At 40.9% G+C, this 21,914-nt stretch overlaps 1 protein-coding gene across 1 annotated transcript in view; it reads left to right on the top strand.

Annotated features, from left to right (window-relative positions):
- Window positions 1-21,914, top strand: part of LOC120058081 (mannosyl-oligosaccharide 1,2-alpha-mannosidase IB-like) — a 128,967-nt gene that overhangs the window by 18,048 nt on the left and 89,005 nt on the right. Inside the window, exon 4 of the mRNA XM_039006558.1 lies at window positions 9,978-10,233. Coding sequence (XP_038862486.1) covers window positions 9,978-10,233 — 256 coding nt within the window. The remainder of the gene's footprint in view (window positions 1-9,977; window positions 10,234-21,914) is intronic.

The following is a 21,914-nucleotide window of genomic DNA, read 5'->3' as shown; positions in this document are numbered from 1 at the left end:
GTTGGTCATCTTGTCGAGAAAGAAATAGCATATTCCAAAACACTCTAGGACCTTTGTGGGATGATAGATCTCAAATTCATACAACCAGTAGGACTAGGCTACATTAAAAAAAATAAGTCTGATGCAACAGGCGTTTAGCTTAAAATGCAGATAAACTTATTTCCTAATGAGCGCAGCAATGTGCACAAGACTGTAGGCTACGGCAAATGTTCGTTCCATAATGCAATTAGCAAGAAAACGCCATTGTCAAAAGTGCACTACACATGTTACCGGTTCCATGTGACGGAGATTACATTTAGAAAGAGATCTGATAGTCTACTTTGAAGCAAGTTAAGACATACCTCGTATTAAACATAAAGGTTTCAAACAATTAAGTATATGTTTTCTAAATCCAAACTGCCTCCAGTTCATTGCACAGTGGTGTGACATGCTGACGAACCCTTCCTTCCGTTGCCGTTTGATGACATGTTCAAGTTAACTGGGGGGGGGGGGGAACGACCTCCGACTGGGAGAAATCGTCTTGAACGGTCATCTAACTCGGAATTCCAACACGAACTCAGGCCTTTATCTTGAGCTCCGACTTTCAGACCTGAAGATCACTGACGTCATGATTTGACCTCGAATTTTTCAGTGTTCCCAGTTGTCTTAAAAGCACCACCAGATGCTGCAGCCGCTCTTGCGCTATCTGACAGATTCTCCACTTCAGGGCTCTACCTGTATGCTGTACACGTGTGGTAAATAAGCTGCATAACGAATATACTGTACACGGGCCAATTAAATTTCCACTAAATTATGCAAGTGAACCTATAGACCAATAAACCTGACCAGTCATGTATTTCTATCGACTGATATTTCCATCAATGAATAGGTAAACAAATTAATATTCTCCTGGAGCCGGTGCCAATTTTATTTGACTATAAACCTGTCTCCCTGTTTTATTATACTTCTGAGTACTAGAAGTCCTCACGAATAATAAAGCAAGGAAAATGCTAACAGGTGAGTACTTTTTGCCGGTCATCACAAGGTAAACTGATATTTTAGGCGTAGCTTTTAGAGTTAGAATTAAGGTTAAGGACAATAGGCTTTTGAATGGGAATCAATTGGTCCTTACAAGTACAGTAAAATGTGTGTGTGTTTGTGTGTGAGAGAGAAAGGAGAAAGCAGCAGTAGGATAGGAGATGACAACATCTGAGATCAACAATAGTGGTTCTCTTCGGCAATCGTTAATGGATTCTCTAAAGCTGTGTGAAAAAGCCACATCCTGGTATCCACAAATTGCACTGTGACAAAGACTGCCCTATTTTCCCCCAGCATTATTGGACAAATAGATAATTACTAGGGTTGGGAGGTATCCAGATTTCCATACCTTAATACTGTGCCTGTGCCATCCCGGGATATATACGGTATTACCGGTAGTGTAAACAAACGCTGTTTGTTTTTTCAAATGTAATAAAATCCCCAAAAACATCCCTTACCAAAATGCTAACAAGTACCAAGGACTTCTCATAGCGGAGGCTAGGTAAATGCTAATTTACTACTAGGACTAGGACAGACAACCCAGCTCATAAAGTTGTGCAAGTATCTCAAAACGCAGTTTGCAGCATGCACAAAACAAATATTAGGCAGCAGGGATAATGTCTCTGCTGCTGTTACCAAGAAGCTTGATCTTGCTAGCTAGCGTTAGCCACTTTAATGACATTAGCAAGTTAGCAAAACGAAGCTGGGGAGAATTTATTTGGCGGAGCTTAGTTAACTTAATAGTTTGTTACAGTGGTGTAAAGTACTTAAGTAAAAATACCTCAACTACTTTAGTACTTTAAAGTATCTGTACTTTACTATTTATATTTGACAACTTTTACTTCACTACATTCCTAAAGAAAATAATGTACTTTTTACTCCATACATTTTCCCTGACACCCAAAAGTACTCTTTACATTTTGAATGCTTTGCAGGACAGAAAAATGGCCCAATTCACGCACTTATCAAGAGAACATCCCTGGTCATCCCTACTGCCTCTGATCTGGCAGACTCACTAAGCACATGCTTAGTTTGTAAATGATGTCTGAGTGTACCCATCTATCCGTAAAAATTAAAAATGGTGCCGTATTATATATATTCATATTGCTTAATATAAGGAATTTGAAATTATTTTTGCTTTTGTTACTTAAATATTTAAAAACAAATACTACTTGAGTAGAAGTCAAAAAGTATTTTACTGGGTGACTTTTACTTGAGTCATTTTCTATTAAGCTGTCTTTTACTTAAGTATGACAATTGGGTACTTTTTCCACATATGTACCAGTCAAGTTTGGACACACCTACTCGTTCAGTTTCTTTTTACTATTTTCTACATTGTAGAATAATAGTGAAGACATCAAAACTATGAAATAACACATATGGAATCATGTAGTAACCAAAAAAGTGTTAAACAAATCAAAATATATTTAAGATTCTTCAAAGTAGCCACCCTTTGCCTTGATGGCAGCTTTGCGCACTCTTGGCATTCTCTCTACCATCTTCACCTGGAATGCTTTTCCTACAGTCTTGAAGGAGTTCCCACATATGCTGTTGGCTGCTTTTCCTTCTCTCTGCAGTCCAGCTCATCCCAAACCATTTCAATTGTGGATTGTGGAGGCCAGGATTGTGGAGGCCAGGTCATCTGACGCAGCACTCCATCACTCTCCTTCTTGGTCAAATAGCTCTTTCACAGCCTGGAGGAGTGTTTTGAGTCATTGTCCTGTTGAAAAACAAATGATTGTCCCTCTAAGCGCTAACCAGATGAGATGAGGTATCGCTGCAGAATGCTGTGGTAGCCATGCTGGTTAAGTGTGCCTTGAATTCTAAATAAATCACTGACAGTGTCACCAGCAAAGCACTATCACACCAGCACCTCCATGCTTCAGGGGGGAACCACACATGCGGAGATCATCCGTTCACCTACTCGGCGTCTCACAAGACACGGCGGTTGGAACCAAAAATCTCAAATTTGGACTCATCAGACCAAAGGACAGATTTCCACCGGTCTAATGTCCATTGCTCGTGTTTCTTGGCCCAAGCAAGTCTCTTCTTATTATTGGTGTCCTTTTTAGTAGTGGTTTCTTTGCAGAAATTCGACCATGAAGGCCTGATTTCAACCAGCCTCTGAACAGTTGATGTGTCTGTTACCTGAACTCTGAACCATTTATTTGGGCAGCAATCTGAGGTGCAGTTAACTCTAATTAACTTATCCTCTGCAGCAGAGGTAACTCTGCGACTTCCTTTCCTATGGCGGTTCTCAGAGCCAGTTTCATCATAGCGCTTGATTGTTTTTGCGACCACTTGAAGAAACATTCAAAGTTCTTGAAATGTTCATTGACTGACCTTCATGTTTTAAAGTAAGGATGGACTGTCATCTGTTTGCTTATTTGAGCTGTTCTTGCCATAATATGGACTTAGCCCTATTTGGTAAAAGACCATCATCTGTATACCACCCCTACCTTGTCACAACACAACTGATTTGCTCAAACACATTAAGAAGGAAAGAAATTGCACAAATTAACGTTTTAACAAGGCACACCTGTTAATTGAATTGCATTTCAGGTGACTACCCCCATGAAGCTGGTTGAGAGAATGCAAAGAGTGTGCAAAGCTGTCAAGGCAAAGGGTGGTTACTTTGAAGCGTCTCAAATATAAAATCTATTTTAAAACTTTTGCTTACTACATGATTTCATAGTTGTGATGTCTTCGCTATTACTCTACAAGGTAGACAATGGTACAAATAAAGAGAACACCCTTGTGAGTAGGTCAACTTTTGACTGGTATTGTGTGTGTGTGTAGCTGGCAAACATTACTTGTGAATTTCATGCAAGTGTATCACCTCACTTAAGTTGCGCTGCAGGAGTGACTTGCGTTACGAAGCTCCCATTTTGCTCATTATGCTTCTTTGTAAATAAACACACGTGGCTGGCTCAAACCGCTGTTTTGGGCAAGCTTCATAAGGAAAAAGCTAAATGAAGAAAAATTCAGGCAACAGGCAAAATGAATAGGCAAAATGAACATTCTGCTTTATCTGTTACCTATTGCAGAAGTTGACTGCAGGTATTTGCTAATTTTCAAAGCCCAAAAAACTTCATTTACCAAAATGCTAACAAAATGTACTAAGGAATCCTTATAGACAACACTAAATTCTAACAAGCACATTGTGAACATTTTGTACAGTTTCTGACCTAAATTATACAAGTAACTCATGCTACTCAGTTTGCTGCACGCACAAAATGAATATTAGCCAGCAAGGCTTTTGATTCAGGAGGGGATTCACTGCTGTTACCAAGCGAATGCTTGATTTTAGAAGAGGCTAAACATTTTGCCAACTAGCTACTAAATTAGCAAACCAAATGCACAACTGCACAGCATTTAGCCCATTTTAGACTTAACTTAATATTTCTAAGATATCTAGCTGACAAACATTTAGTTGTGAATCCCATACTGGAATTAGATCACCTGGCGCATGCTGCACGGCAGTCAGTTTCTCAAGGCTCCGGTCTCTTGTCGTTGTGTGCTTGTAAACCAACACCACATGACTAGGGTTGCAAATGGTCGTAAATTTCCGGATATTTTCCATGGGAAGTTAAGCCTGGGAATTTTCCCTAAATTCATCAAAAAACAGGGAACCTTTTTTTGTGGGCTACACAAGGCAATTCTAGGTCTTGTGGCATATTTTGGTTAAACTGTCCCCAATTCAATGGAATTGCAACCCTCTGCATTCTTCCATCACATGTACAGCTGAGTCTGAAGATCTTGCACTCTAATGAGATGCTATTGAGCCCAGACTACTACACTGTCTGAGCCAAGGACTACACGCTTTCTGGAAAGTTTTGATTACAATGCTGGGTGGCGTGAATATATTTTATGACATACATGATTGTTTTGGAGATATAACGACGGAATTTATCGAACAAAAGGACCATTTATGATTATGGACATATTGGAGTGCCAACAGAAAATCTTCAAAGGTATGGTATGAATTATATCGTTATTTCTGAGTTTTTGAAATCTGTCACGGTGGCTAGATTAACAAGAAGTTAAGCTGTATTTTGGTGTATTGCACTTGTGATTGTATGAAAGTTAAATATTTCTATATTTTTTTTGAATTTCACTCTGCAATTTCACTGGCTGTTGTCGAAACGTTCCGCCAGCGGAACCCCTAGCCGTAAAAGGGATTTATCTGTACATGCAATTGTTTGTTTTTCTACTCGTTTTTTTCCTAATCTTTACATGAGAATGCCACGGGCACTATCTGATGTGTGGAGACATTTCACTGCAGCTAATGTAGAAGGAAAAGCTGTGTACATTTGCAAATACTGTGCCAAATCATATGTGAAGAATGCAACAAAAATGCAGAATCATCTGGCCAAGTTCATAAAGTTCCCTCAGCACTGACAACAAGCAACCTCTGAAAAAAGTACTTCTACTTCTTTTCGAGGTGAAAATGATGAATCAGACACCTTATCGATAGCAACAGCTCACGGTCCTCCTGGAATCAGAAGTTTTTTTTGACTCAATGGGGGAACGTAGTCAGAAATGCTGATGAATGTCTTGCTCGAGCTGTGTATGTAACTGGTTCACCTCTGATGCTCACAGGCAATGTGTATTGGAAGAGATTTCTGAATGTTCTTCGCTCAGCATACACCCCTCCAACCAGACATGCTTTATCTACTCATTTACTGGATATAGAGCAAATCATAGAGAGCAGACTATCCAGTATTCTACAAGAGCACAGACACAAGGGACAACAGACACACGGTCTCTACATTGCAGATGAGATGAAGGCAGTCATCAATGACCTTGGACCACAGAAGGTATTTGCACTGGTGACAGACAATGCTGTGAACATGAAGTCTGCTTAGTCTAAAGTGGAGGAGTCCTACCCTCACATCACACCCATTTGCTGTGCTGCTCATGCATTGAATCTGCTCCTCAAGGACGTCATGGCACTGAACAATGGATACACTCTACAAGAGTGCCAAGAAAATGGTTAGGTATGAAGGGTCATCGAGTTATAGCAGCAATCTACCTCACCAAGCAAAGTGAGAAGAATAAGAGCACCACATTGAAGCTGCCCAGCAACACCTGTTGGGGTGGTGTTGTCATCATATTTGACAGTCTCCTGGGGGGGAAGGAGTCTCTCCAAGAAATGGCCATATCGCACTCTGCCAATATGGACAGCCCAATCAAGAGGATCCTCCTGGATGATGTATTTTGGGAGAGAGTGTTAACCAGCCTGAAACTCCTGAAACCTATAGCAGTAGCCATTGCACGGATTGAGGGAGACAATGTCATCCTGTCTGATGTTCAGACTCTGCTTGCAGATGTAAGAGAATAAATCCGTACTGCCCTGCCCACTTCACTGTTGCTCCAAGCGGTTCTGAAATAAATCAAAAAGCATGAAGACTTCTGCCTGAAGCCCATACATGCCGCAGCGTACATGTTGGACCCCAAGTATGCTGGAAAGGGCATCCTGTCTGGTGCAAGCAAGGGCTTTGGGATGGAGATGCAATATGGCAGTCGTGCCAACATATCTCATCAGCCACCTGGTGGAAGGGACTTTGTGGATCTGAGAATCTTTCCCCTGTTGCCTACATCATCCTCCAAATCCCACCAACATCAGCCGCGTCAGAGCGCAACTGGTCCTTGTTTGGGAACACAAACACCAAAGCACGCAACAGGCTGACCAATACAAGGGTTGAAAAATTGGTGGCCATCCGGGCAAATTCGAGGCTTTTTGAGCCTGACAACGAGCCATCCTTAACAAGGTTGTGCCTGAAGATGAGGCTGATATTCAAGAGGTGGACATTGAGGAGGTCCAGGGAGAAGACATGGAAACCTGAGAGGAAGACAACCAAAGCTTTTGTTTCTAAACTATAATTTTATGTATGTTGAAAACGTTTCTGGGAGATGCGATGGAGCATTCAATATTTCCTTTTTTTTTGTTCAGTGAAATCATCCCATGTGAAGAGTCAACTAATTTAATTAAAGTTACATTTGAAACTATTTTTAAAATTATTTCTATTGGAAGGATTTAATAATTTGCAATTGTCTTATTTATGATTAGGTAAAAGGTTCATGTTTCTGTCTCCATATGATATGGTAAATATATCCAATGCAAAAAAACATCTACATTTAAATGGTATTAATATTGCACATATTCCCAGTAATTCCCTTTTTTTTTTCTTCTTTTTTTTTACGGAAACTTTCCTCTGAATATTCCCCAAAATGTGCAACCCTCCTGGGGACTAACATACACTACATAATAATGTGACAGATTAAATTAACTTAATGTTCTTTATATCCTAACGTATTTCTAAAGTTCACTGCAGGTATTTACTTCAACATTGCTACAAATATTCAAATTTATATAAAAAAATAATAATTATAATTCAAAAGAATAGTTGACTGTATTGAAAAACCATCCCATGGCTTTTTCCAAATACCCCAGTGAACTATATACAGTGGGGCAAAAAAGTATTTAGTCAGCCACCAATTGTGCAAGTTCTCCCACTAAAAAAGATGAGGCCTGTAATTTTCATCAGAGGTACACTTCAACTATGACAGACAAAATGAGAAAGAAAAAAATCCAGAAAATCACATTGTAGGATTTTTAATGAATTTATTTGCAAATTATGGTGGAAAATAAGTATTTGGTCACCTACAAACAAGCAAGATTTCTGGCTCTCACAGACCTGTAACTTCTTCTTTAAGAGGCTCCTCTGTCCTCCACTCGTTACCTGTATTAATGGCCTCATCTTTTTAAGTGGGAGAACTTGCACAATTGGTGGCTGACTAAATACTTTTTTGCCCCACTGTACATCCGAAGCATAATAGTAATTACATCGTGGTGCAGTCTTGACAATCTTTTCTCATAGACCGGCTGAAAGTGTTCTAGCATTACCATGGTTACACCCTGCTGCCTCCGTTTTGCCAGTCATTGTTTCCATGGTTAATATTATTTTCCTAGATATGGCAGTGTTCTGCCTTTACCATTGCTGATGATGGCTTTTGACACAGAGCACCAAATGTTCCTGTAACAATAGAAGATGAGATGCCATTGGAAGAGGCTAATGAAAGCAGGAAGTGACTATGACGATGCACATGACTGCAGGCACTAATCAGGAAGGTTGTGGCGATTTCTCTTGTCTGCTGAAGGGAACAGGAACGTTAGCCGAGGCAGGCTTGATTGCTGGGGCCTGGGCTCATGTCTTCGTCACCATAATTGAGTCGGATGTTGACTCCGCCCATTAGGCCTAGAGCTGTATAGTAATGCCGTATTATTGGTGTTTCATGTTGTCATCCTGGCCTTTCCGTCTCACTAGGAGCCGTTATAGCAAGGTGTGTGATGAAAACACCCTCTCATTACACGCTGCCGTGCCACACACATGTAAACACTCATGACCGCTAAGCGCTTCAGTCAGTCAGTCTGAACATTATAACCCACTAAATATCATATTTGAATGCATGTTTGTGAGGGCATACTTATCGATGCATATGACTCCAGCCCTCTGGGGGGTTAGAAATGCCAGTACAGTGTGTCTATCCGGACTGAGTCAGTTCTAAACACACACAAACCTCATCACTGTGTAAACCCATTTCCTATCAATTAGTATGGAGACCGACACGCACATCGACATAAATGTTCTGATGCCCGGGTTAATGTAAGTAGTGTGGCGCTGTTATTTTGGCCCTGGGGTGTGGCTAGGCCCACATCAGGGAACCGTATGGTTATGAAATAAAACAGGATCACTGTCTATGCTGGGAGCCAGTCCACTTTGAATGAATGAAGGGTAATTCATTTAAAATGCCTGTCTGTCTTGGTGAGTTAAAGGTGCTGCATGGTCAATCCCATGTCTGCATTGGCCGTGCAACATTTACAGGGATACGGCCTCTGCAGAAGTCAGGGCATTCATGCTTCTTGCGCTTCGCAGAGCTGTTGTGAAGGAAGATGTCAAGGAAGTGAGTGTGTTTATACAGGACCTCCCGCCCCCACCTACCGTCAACCAATCATGTCAATGCGGAGCTATACGGAGCCCTCCGCATTGTTATAACATTTGGGAGGCGCATGGTGATGCGGTAAGGAGCTCAATTTGGCCTCTGCATGCCTCTGGAGGCTCCACAATTGCATCATATCCTCCAAATGGAGCCTGAGACCACTTTTTCGGATCAAGCATAAATTGGCTTTTTAATGTTTTAATGGCCGCAATGAAATGCCTCCTGTCTGTGCTACAGTAAGTGATCTGATCTCTGACACCCCCCACCCCCGTTGTGCAGCTCTCTATTCTCTGCCGACCTAGGGGCTCATCATAGGTGAAGTGAGCCGTGATGGCGGATCTCGTCAGAGCACGTCTCCATATCCACTTGACCCCTTTTTTGGCTGTGTTTCATCTCGCTCTCTCCTCTCAATTTCATGCTTTCTTTTATCGCTGTACTGCTAGAGATGTTGGCTTTCTGTCTGTTTCTGTGCGTACAGCTCAGGCTGTACTGTGTGTTTTTGTCTGTGTGGCAGTTGCTCTAATGCACTTTGACTCACGGCTGGCTTTTATCTGTCCTGTTCTCTCCCTCTCTCTTCTCCCTCTCTCTTACACACGCAAGTCCCCTGCTCTGTCAGGGTTTAGCCCTCCAGTTCACAGCCCGCATCTCCAGGGCCCTTACAGCTGAGAACTGGTAGAGGTGTTTTATAATATCTAACATATCTAGTATATTATAGAACCGCAAGAGAACAGGGATTAAGAGGACCATTTTTTTTGTCAAGGCTTTCGATTCCTTTGTATTTATTTTTCCACAGTAGGCTGAATATGGCCTTAAGGAATAAGCCCAGACATGTGGACCAGATCTTTACTTTGTTATACAATGTTAGGCCTATATGTAATATTTCAATCTGTTTGGTTTGATGTAATTTACTTCCTGGTTGTGTTGTAACCTGTGGCTGATTTCCTGTCTCTCTTTAGGGAGGAGGAGGAGAGCCTGCGGGATAAGATCCGAGCGGACCACGAGCGGGCGTTGCAGGAAGCAAAGGAGAAGCTGAGGAAGTCCCGGGACGAGCTGCGAGCTGAGATCCAGACGGAGAAGAGCAAGGTGCTGGAGGACCTGAAGAAGGAGGGGCCCAAGCCGTTACCGCCGGTCCCCATGCCCAAGGTGGTGGGGGTCAACGATGGAGACCCTGGGGAGCCCGACATCAAGGAGAAACGAGACAAGATCAGAGAGGTGAGAGGGAGAAGGGTCTTGGGGGTAACTAAGAGTCTCTGCGACGTCGTTGTGTGTGTCTTTTACCTGCCCCTATTTTTCAGCTATGTCCTGTGTCTCGATCTGATCGTGCAGTTGCTATTTCTGAGGTGCTAAGTGGAGACAGACAGAGCCAACCTGAGACCGCTTTCCTTTCCCCCATCCATCCATTCTTTGAGATAATTACCTTGTTTAATCCCTTTCTGAACACTTACTGCGGCACAGGGCCAGCCCATTCACTCTAAACCTGCCTTTGTCTTCCAACCTGCCTTTTGTTCCCACATAATTATCATTCAAAGTATGCTGCCGTAAACTCCCAAATGAGGAGCGCTAATAGCTATACGGTGGCCACCTGATTGCTTTGTGACTGTGAGCACAAGTCATATCTCTATAGAACACGGGCCGACTGTCATCAACGATAATGTTTTAATCACGAGGATGGCTATTTGTGTCGCGCTGTTGCAAAATGTATTTTTTTTTACTTGCATGTTTTGCAGTCACGACTTGTTTAATAGAATGAAAATGAGGCATACCATCTGTCCAACCAATAACATCACTGTATACTGTACGTCCCTGCTCTGTGTTTACTTGGTAGTGTAGCGAGCCACTAGCCAGGTCAGTGCCCTGTGATCACCAACAACCTATAGGAAGGACGTCAGAGACCTGGCCGTGTGGTGCCATGACAACAACCTCTCCCTCATTGTGAGCAAGACAAGGGAGCTGATTGTGGACTACAGGAAAAGGTGGGCCGAACAGGCCCCCATTTAACATCGACTGGGCTGTAGTGGAGTGGGTTGAGAGTTTCATGTTCCTTGGTGTCCACATCACCAATGAACTAACATGGTCCAAACACACCAAGACAGTCGTGAAGAGGGCACAACAACTCCTTTTCCCCCTCAGGATACTGAAAAGATTTGGCATGGGTCCCCAGATCCTCAAAATGTTCTACAGCTGCACCATCGAGAGCATCCTGACCGGTTGCATCACCGCCTGGTATGGCAACTGCTCGGCATCTGACTGTAAGGCACTACAGAGGGTAGTGCGTTTGGCCCAGTACATCACTGGGGCCAAGCTTCCTGCCATCCAGGACCTATATAATAGGCAGTGTCAGAGGAAAGCCCATAAAATTGTCAGACTCCAGTCACCCAAGTCATAGTCTGTTTTCTCTTCTACCGTACGGCAAACGGTACAGGAACGCCAAGTCTAGGACCAAAAGGCTCCTCAACAGCTTCTTACCCCCAAGCTGAACAATTAATCAAATGTCCACTGGATTATTTATTTCATGTACAAGTTATCTCGATTAACCTGTACCCCCGCACATTGACCCTGTATTTAGCCTCGTTGTTATTTTATTCTGTTAATTTTTATAATTTTTTACTTATTTTATTGGGTGAAATATTTTCTTAACTCATGAACTGCACTGTTGGTTAAGGGTTTGTAAGTAAGCATTTCACAGTTAGGTCTACACCTGTTGTATTTGGCGCATGTGACAGTTTGATTTTTGATCTGTGGAGACACGGGGATCACTTATGGGTTCATGTAGCTACTCTTCAAAGTAGGGCGGCGATCATGCTGTCATGTCACTGGGGTACTGCAAAATTCTGGTAACGTTCCCAAAATGTCCTGGTTTTCCAGAAATTCTATTTGAATGATTCCTGGATTTCTTGCTTATTCTTCGTAATTCCAGGGATCTTCCAACCAGGATTTCTGGAGAACTGGGACTTTTTCCAAAAGTCAACATTCTTTTTTTTCAACCTTATGTCACTCAGCCTGTCCCTAGAAATCCAACCCTCTTCAAAGTTCAGGTTCCCACCATATACCAAATCGCCACCACCATATTCATATTTCCTATAGGGACCAGAGCTGACATGCTAGCCCTCCATTAGCTTGAAAAGAGTGCACTATTCCCCTCCACTTTGGTTATTAAAGGGCTGGTCATGCAGCCCTTATGCTTTTGTCATGAGGAAGATTGAGGAGTCCTTTTGAGGGGAGGAAAAAGACAAAAAAAAAATTGGGGGGGGGGGGGTTTATTTGATACAGAGGAAAATAGTGGTCTTTGGTTGGTTAGGATTATAGCATTGTGGTGTTTTTAGAAAAAATGGGAAAAGACGTGTTGTACTGCATTTATTAGAATTTGTTTGCGTGAATGATTTTGTTACCTAAATAATTTCTTGACCATAAATTATTCAATTATCACAGTTGAGTGAGTGGCTATAGTTATCAAATTTCTGCTTGTGTGTTTTAGAGCTCGACCGATTATGGGATTTTTGGATCTATTTTTAGAGTGGAACTATTCACCGATAACTGATATCTGCTGATGATAATTATAATAATAGCTGGAATATTAAAAAATATATCTTCTGTATGGATTGTGCTAAACAGCCCTACAAAAATACTCAAAGCAGATTTCTTAAATTTAAGGAAGAAACATATAATGGATTTGGCAGCTGAGCATTTTTGATAATTGGGTAACTTATTTTTGACAAATGAGGGCATTGCTGTTTTCTTATGGTCATTTGGTTTATTCCAAAAGTAGATCACACCTGTACAGTATGAATGAAACAACATGATTTATGGAAGTGGATAATTAAATGATAACAGTAGGCAAAAACGACATGCAGATTGCAGAATAATTCAAAATTATTAGGCAAGCTTTGAATTTGTGAACTAAAAGGTTAGGAGCACCACATAAAATGTAGGAGCACCAGAAAGACTAGATTTTCTAATTCACCCTACCATGGCACTTCATGTAACAGTACATGGACAGTTCACATTTTATTGAGCTGTCAAGCTTCTATATACTCAGTACTCGTAGAAACAGTTCACAGTAGTTAACTCTCCTCTCTGACTAGTGTAACTGCGTTGGGTGATCGCGTCCAGTCTTGCTGTAGCATGCCAAGGCAAGATAGGCTAGGGCCATGTAAAGAGCGCCCTCTTCAGCACAAATATTATCTGTCCTTTTCAGTGGATTAAATGGTGATACAGATACTTCCGTAAACGGCTAATATCGTCCGAACATATCGGTCAGCCGATAAATTGGTCGGGTTCTAGTGTTATTCCCCATGGAGCTGGGTAGTGTGACTATTAAGCCCAGATAAATCAATAGCTAAAGTAGGCCTTTTTTTTTTTTTAAACGGGATCTAAATGCTGCCTGTACAGAGATGTATGGGCCCATAAAGATGGCACTCAGATGGAGATGTGGAATCTGCTGAGAACTGTTTCCTGAAGCATTCTGGCCTGTTCTGAAAGAACTCCCTGGGTTTACCATCATGCTGTGAATGTTTGGTCAGGACGTGTCGCTTTATTCATTTGTTCGTTTTGAGACTCGTTACTAAGCACTAGCCCCGCATCAAACATTGTGGGCGCTGCTCGTTATTTCTCAAAGTTTGTATGAAAGAGAAACTCATCGCTGTATTTGCGTTTCATGATTGAGCTCAGTCAGAACTTGTGGATAGCATGAGTCCGTTTGACAGAGGTGAGTGATGGCGTGTGGGAATGACAGTGGCTGACAGCATATCATCTGTTGCTGAACGACAGTGCTGCAGCGTGTGTCGCGGAGTGATCTTCAAGAGAACTGCACAAAAAAGATCAGGTAAACCGCGAAGCACACGGGCATCTCCCACTCACGCAGCTGCCAAACTGAGCAGAGACCGCTGCTAAGCGGAGAGCGCACTGAACCGAGAGCGCAGTTGCACTTGGCCAAATCAATTCCAGTAATGAAATAATTACACGTTGCGACCCACCATTAACAGGTTGCGACACACACTTTAAGAAAGGCTGCTGTATACCATCTACAGTAAGACTATCCAAATAACCTGTTACCCAACGTTCCTATAGATTGTTGAGAGCCATTATTTTGTTAACACTAATACAGTATATGCATTATGTTTCCTGCTATGAAAGTATCTGCCTGTTTTGCTGCTGGCTCTCACTCCCTCTAACCACTGTGTGCATAGAGGAGGGAGAGATGCATTCTGAAAAGCACAAGCATATGACTGTTGCTGAAAATGCAGCTACTGTTCTAGTTAGAGTCACAGCTTTCTGTGAGGATGTAATGTATTTGTCACCTTAATATTGAGTTCATGGCACCAATTGTGTAGTATGGTTTTGATGCACCTGTGGAGCATGCCTTTTGCAGTGAATAGGCCTACATAAGGGATGGGTAACATTGATGGGGGTAGGGGCCACAAAAAAGTTGAACTTATCGGAGGGGCCACAGTGGCTCGTGGGGTCTGGCCATAGCCAATTGGGGGCCCTAAATTAAATTGAGGATTTTAAACCCCATCAGCTAAGTCTGTGTGTGTTAATGTGTTAGGTTCTAATTCTCAGAGTAAAAACTCAAAGGACATTTATGAAAACTTTACCAAGTTTATTTTGCCCAGTGGGTCAATACAGCTGCATTCAGACAACACATGTTTCCACCACCACAAGTGTATATATACTCCCAATTTAGGCACTCCTCATCTCCTATCCTTACATCTGTTATGGTCCGACAGGAAGACAGAGTGATAGGATAATAAACCATTGTTTCTCCCTTTTTGGGATCTGACCTGCCTAATCCAAAGACCTCGACCCCGTCTCACCTAACACATTCCAAAGCCATCTGGCTCCTACAGATAACCATTAACTTCTCTGGGATATGTGGGACGCTAACGTCCCACTTGGCCAAAAGCCAGTAAAAATGCAGAGCGCCAAATTCAAATAAATTACTATAAAAATCAAACTTTCATGAAATCACACATGAAAGACACCAAATTAAAGCTACACTTGTTGTGAATCCAGCCAGCATGATTTCAAAAAGGATTTACGGCGAAAGCACACCAAACGATTATGTTAGGTCAGTACATAGCCACAGAAAAACAGCCATTTTTCCAGCCAAAGAGAGGAGTAACAAAAAGCAGAAGAGATAAAATTAATCACTAACCTTTAATGATCTTCATCAGATGACACTCATAGGACTTCGTTACACAATACATGTATGTTTTGTTCGGTAAAGTTCATATTTATATCCAAAAATCTGAGTTTAGGCGGGACGCTACTGTCTCACTTGGCCAAAAGCCAGAGAAAATGCAGAGCGCCATATTCAAATAAATTACTATAAAAATCAAACTTTCATTAAATCACACATGAAAGATACCAAATTAAAAAGCAAACGATGCTATTATCTGAGTTAGCACCATAGTAAACAAAGAGAGGGAAGCATATTTCAACCCTGCAGGCGCGACACAAAACTCAGAAATAAAAATATAATTCATGCCTTACCTTTGACGAGCTTCTGTTGTTGGCACTCCAATATGTCCCATAAACATCACAAATGGTCCTTTTGTTCGATTAAGTCCGTCGATATATATCCAAAATGTCCATTTATTTGGCGCGTTTGATCCAGAAAAACACCGGTTCCAACTCGTGAAACGTGACTACAAAATATCTCAAAAGTTACCTGTAAACTTTGCTAAAACATTTCAAACTACTTTTGTAATACAACTTTTTGTATTTTTTAACGTAAATAATTGATAAAATTGAAGACGGGATGATCTGTGTTCAATACAGGATTAAAACAAACTGTAGCTAGCTTTCTGGTTATGCGCCTCTAACAAACAGTACACAACAAGTGACCCTGATTCAAAATGGCCTCTTCATTACACAAAGGAAAAACCCTCAACCAATTTCTAAAGACTTTTGACATCCAGTGGAAGCGGTAGGAACTGCAAGAAGGTCAATTAGAAATCTGTATTCCCAATGAAAATCCATTTGAAAAGAGTGACCTCAAAAAAAAAAAAAAAATGGTGAATGGTTTGTCCTCGGGGTTTCGCCTGCTAAATAAGTTATGTTATACTCACAGACATGATTCAAACAGTTTTAAAAACTTCAGAGTGTTTTCTATCCAAATCTACTAACAATATGCATATCTTATTTTCTGGGGATGAGTAGCTGGCAGTTGAATTTGGGTGTTGGATGCTTTTCATCCAAATGTGAAAATGCTTCCCCTCTATCCTAGAGAAGTTAACTTCTGATGTAAAAACCAGTCTCTTTCACTCCTTATATACTATAATTCTGAATATAACAATGTTCCAAGTCTAACCCAGAATATATATATATATATATATATATATATATATATATATATATATATATATATATATATATATATATATATATATATATATATATAAAATGTTTAAATACTTTTTTAAAAGTTTAATTTCCTTTAATTGTACACATGCCATGGAACATAGAGACATGTTGCATTTTTAAAATTAAGTTTGCTGCAGTTCTACACATTTTGCCATGAAGATTTTGAAATTGTATAACTCATTTAATTAAATTTTACACTTTTTGCAATGGGCCAGAGAGGGAAATGTGCAGTTTCACAATACATTTCCTGCAATTCTAAACATTTTGTCATATGGTGGAGAAAAATGTTTGTTCAGTTTTATATGATGTCCGATGAACAATGGGGGGCCCCCTGGATGGTTATTTGACCATGACTTTGAGATATCAGCTGATGTAAGGGCTATATAAATACATTTGATTTGATTTGACTACTACACGTTTAGTCTAGCAGCCAGCTATTTTAACAATCTAAAAAATGTTAGCTTACATGGGCTAATTAAGTGAATCTGACTGACCTAACAAGAGAAACTGCTGATGTACAACCAAATTTCAAAATTGCTCCTTGTGTATTTTACTATTCTAACTCAAAAATAAGTTGGGGGGCGGGGGAGCAGGGTTTTATCCGAGGGCCTACAAAAGGGTCCAGGCCGCTAGTTGCCTATCCCTCGTCTACATCAAGTAGCCTAGGCCTAGCGCTGAAATAGTTTTTGTAGGACATCTGCCATGTAGGCTAATTGATCATCTAGCAACAATATCATATTTAGAGTTAACAATCTAGCTAAGTGTTTTGAGTTTCCAGGTGGTGAATAATATAGGCTAATATGCACAAAGATTCTCTGAAGAGCCAAAAAGAAGTCTGATAATTCTAGATCCTATTTTGACATGTTGCACATCCAAATATCTATTATGCATTTCCTGGAAATGTTATTTGAAGTAGCTTAGGCCTACTTTTTGAATCATAGGCTACCATCTCAGTTGTCTTGCTTGGCACGTTTCTTTTTTGTTGTCTAGAGCACTGCCGCTAATGGGAAGTAACTGTCCATTAAAGATAAATGTTTGTCGTTGTATTTATCTAGCGAAATAGTTACATTTAATTCGTTATGACTTTTTGCGTGTGTCCGTGTGTCCATCACACGTCTCCTCTAGGGCATCGTAAAGCTCTCTCGCTCTCTGAAGCCTGCTTCTAGCATGGCCATCTGTACTCATTCTAACACGGTGTAACGACACTTATTTCTCATAGGGTTTACATCTAAAGCGACAGTCTAGTTCAACTGATATTTATCTGTTTTTAAGGATGAACCGTCCTCTTCACCATTTGATACTATTTGTGAAACTGCAAAATAGGCATCTAGAGAGTAAATGAGAAAATAAGATCCATTGGCCACAGCACTATGTTATAGGCCCCTTTCCACATATAACACGACTCATCTCAGGGAGCCAATCTAGGTTTCTGCTCTGTGTGATACACACTGTCGTAAGCTATGCCCACCCTATACAGCCCTATATCCCCAGAAGAGAAACACTACCCGGTGACCAGAATCCATGATTCATGAGAATTTAGACCTCTATATATTATGTATAGATGTCGTGGATCTATATTTCAACAGTATCCTCTCTGCTAGAACACACCTGAATATGTATGAGTTGGTAAGTAGGGCTGGCACGGTTACCGTATAATCATGTAACTGACAGTTATAGATGACTACCATCATGAAAACGTATTTAAAAAATAAAATGTAATAACATCAATACATTTTTGGGGGGAACAAACAGCTGACTGAAGGTGGGCCGGCTGGGCATTCGTGCTTTTGAGTCCGATTCTGCTGTAACATGGATTGTACAACACATTGTACAACATGATTAAACTTTGTTCCTTGTCTTTTTTCGTATTCAAACAGTTATTACGGTGGCAGTGGTCGCTTAACCGTCACTGCCCTATCGGTAAGTGAGGATGTGTTTGGCAACATGATTCCATGACTGTTTTGCTGTCGTTTAGCACTTCTCTTAAATGGAAAGATGGTGAAAAGAGATGTGGTGAAAAGACATGTCTGTATTCCAGGCAAACCACAGCAGCTAAATGCTAAGTATAGGCCTAACGAGTAGCATGGTGATGGGCTGATGAGTGTGACGGAGAAACTGGAAGAGGACAAGACAGACCCACAGTGCCACTCACCTCAGGACTGTTGCCACAGTAGCTCATATCAGTGTTGTCTCTGGTGTTTGAACTATGCACCGATATGACATTTTTGGCCGATACCGATATTTTCCTTGCAAAAAACAAACCGATACCGATATTGAAAATTTTAGCAGCCTTTTTAAGCATTCTAGTACAGTTTAAATAGTTGAAACACACACACTGCCAAGAAGTTATTTTGTTGGCGTTTACCTATGTCCCCATTACCAGTAAAACATAATAAAACCCCATTTCTTTCACTTACTTGCTGTGCTGTTTCATTGTTCATTTGTTCAACCAGGATTTCATGTGCACTGTCACGGTGTGCACTGTGTCCGTTTCCATCTTGTTCAGCTGTGGCTGTAACATTTCACGTAAACCCTGTTTCTTGTCTGCATCGAAGTAGCGGTCCTTGTACCTAGCATTGAGCATGGTGGCGACCCAGTAGAGGCTCAGAGAGAATGCCACCGAATCGCTTGTTCTCACAGCCTCTAGTTGAGTACTTTCCCAAGTTAACCTGACGTTCTGTCGGCATTTTTGTTGAACAGGACTTTCAATGTCATGGCAGGGTATCATGTCTGCTGCGGACTCAGTTGAGCTTATTTCTCAAGTCAGTTGTTCAAATGGAGCTAGGAGTGTTCATGTTTCAAACATGTTCTCAATGCCACTGAAATGGCAGCAGCGGTGTCATGACGTTGCCCTCTCTGGGTACAGCAAGCCCCATCCCCCTCTCCCTGCCTCTCTCTGCTCCTACAACCAGGCTGCTGTGGTGAGAGGTCGTAAATTCCTAGGGAAGACCCTGCCTCATGGGCACACAGTATAGAGACAGAATGAGTTTTCATAGAGAACAAAGGAATTTCTTCCACCTCACAGACCTTGAGGTCCGAACAACATTTATGTTCCGGAGAAGGTATAAAAGATCGGTGAAGAATCCAGCTACGAACTGGTCCGTTTGTTACATTTTGGTGAAGCTCATGGGAGACGGTGTGGCCACATTACCATAACGCTGTTTATATAATAGCCTCAGATATGAGGTTTACATCTAATTGTTGTATAAGATGAATGAGTGAGGATGATACTGTCTGTAAAATTGTGTAATGTGATTTTGGACTGTTTAATGAAGGAAACTCCAATTCCCTTTTGAGTTTAACTAAATCAGAGGACCGCCCAGGAGCCCGGTTAGGGTCAAGCATCCTGGGACAAGCCCTTTTCTGCAACTCCTGAATAAAACCCCGACTTTGAGAAATTCTCATTAGACCATGTTTTTCTCCATTACGGGAGGACAAAGGTTGCAGACCATTGCTGAATCTTTTAACCATACCACGTGGTTAACCTCTCAGCTAGGGGGCAGAATTTTTATGTTTGGGAAAATAACGTTCCCAAGGTAAACAGACTATTTCTCAGGTGAAGATACTAGAATATGCATATAATTGACAATTAGGATAGAAAACACTTAAAAGTTTCCAAAACTGTCAAAATATTGTCTGTGAGAACTCCAACCCGGAAGTGCCTTTTATTTGGAAAAATCCCTGTTCCGTTGCCTGCCCCTCCATTTAAAGGGGTATCAACCAGATTCCTTTTCCAATGGCTTCCACAGGCTGTGACCAGGCTTTAGACATAGTTTCAAGCTTTTATTTTGAAAAATTAGTGTGATTTTTCAAAAAGCGTCAGGTGTCCTTTGATTAGTTCCTGCGCGTGACAGATGTAGCTCGACATTTTCTTTCTCTGTAGTATTGAATAGGTTACCGTCCGGTTGAAATATTATCGATTATGTATGTTAAAAACAACCTGAGGATTGATTAGAAAAAACCTTTGACATGTTTCTACTAACATTACGGATACTTTTTGGAATTTTCGTCTGCCCTTCAGGACCGGAACGAGCCTGTGGTTTTCTGAACATAACGCGTAAACCAAATGGCGGTTTTTGGTTATAAAACTAATCTTTATCGAACAAAAATAACATTTATTGTGTAACTGGGAGTCTCGTGAGTACAAACATCCGAAGATTATCAAAGGTAAGCGATTAATTTTATTGCTCTTCTGACTTTCGTGACCAAGCTAATTTAAGGCTAGCTGTTCTTAGTGTTTTGTCTAGTGATTGATAAACTCACAAACGCTTGGATTGCTTTCGCTGTAAAGCATATTTTCAAAATCTGACACGATAGGTGGATTAACAACAAGCTAAGCTGTGTTTTGGTATATTTCACTTGTGATTTCATGATTATAAATATTTTTAGTATTTTTTTTTAAATTTGGTGCTCTGCAGTTTAGCGGTTGTTGTTGATAAATGATCCCGGTAACGGGATCCGTGCGTCAAGAAGTTAAACTCTTAGACTATCGATACCGACAGAATAAGAACAAGTCTTTGATATTAATTACTAGTCTGCAGCTAGGAATTCGGTATCATTGAACGCGAAGAACGACAACCGCCGAAACAACCATTCTACAACAACATGAATGAATGTCGCTCTGAACTATCCACTCTAACCATGACAGAGAGAGAGAGACGGACACTTCTACAAAATAAACAAACTTTTCAACAGCAATCAAGACGACACACTGAGCGTAAATATATATATATTGATTGCAATTGTTCCCGAATGAGTGAGCTTTCATGTGCAAAGGATTAGTATTTCAATTGTTCTAATTATCAACTTTGTAGTGTCTCATCTCAGTTGACCCCCACTTCCCCTTTTGTCCACCAAGCCGCGATACCGGTTTATCCCACTAGGGAAACTCCGTTATCATTTCCTTGTAACAATCTACTGTTTGTTTATGCATTTCTGTGAATTACTTAGTTAGTAAATAAATTATTTAAGACAATTGATGTATGGATGACTCATAGTGAAGACTGGGTTCGTGCAGATAACCAACAATTTTAGACGTTTGGAATGAGACGAACGTGAGGTAAAGTAAATAATTCATTAATTCAAAGACTAATTGATCCGATATAAAATATCTGAAAGGTTATATTAGGAAATTATAACCTCCTAGTTAATTACAGTTACATGATTAATCAGTTTAATCGCGTAATACTAATTACAGAGAATCTTTGATAAAACGAAGTCTTCAATTTAATTATAGTAAAGACACGACAGCAGTATGAGAAGAACCAGCACATTCTTGAGCATGCAATACGTCTTTTCTCAGTAGGAAATCCTCGTGGACCCACTGTGCTGTCAGACTCCTAATGGTCATGGGGCTGACATCGCTGGTCCAAATGTCAGTCGGGAAGCTAATAGCAGTGATGCTCATGGATGTGCGTTTCAACAATACTGTGTAACTCCGGTAGGGCAACATCTGAAATATGGCACCTAATAGGTAGTGGTGCTCGACCAGTCGGCGAAAGACAACATCATCCACGACAGAGAATGGT

This window comes from Salvelinus namaycush, chromosome 13 (genome assembly GCF_016432855.1).
Source record: "Salvelinus namaycush isolate Seneca chromosome 13, SaNama_1.0, whole genome shotgun sequence".
Classification (NCBI taxonomy): domain Eukaryota; kingdom Metazoa; phylum Chordata; class Actinopteri; order Salmoniformes; family Salmonidae; genus Salvelinus; species Salvelinus namaycush.
This window is presented reverse-complemented; position numbering and strand designations above follow the sequence as displayed.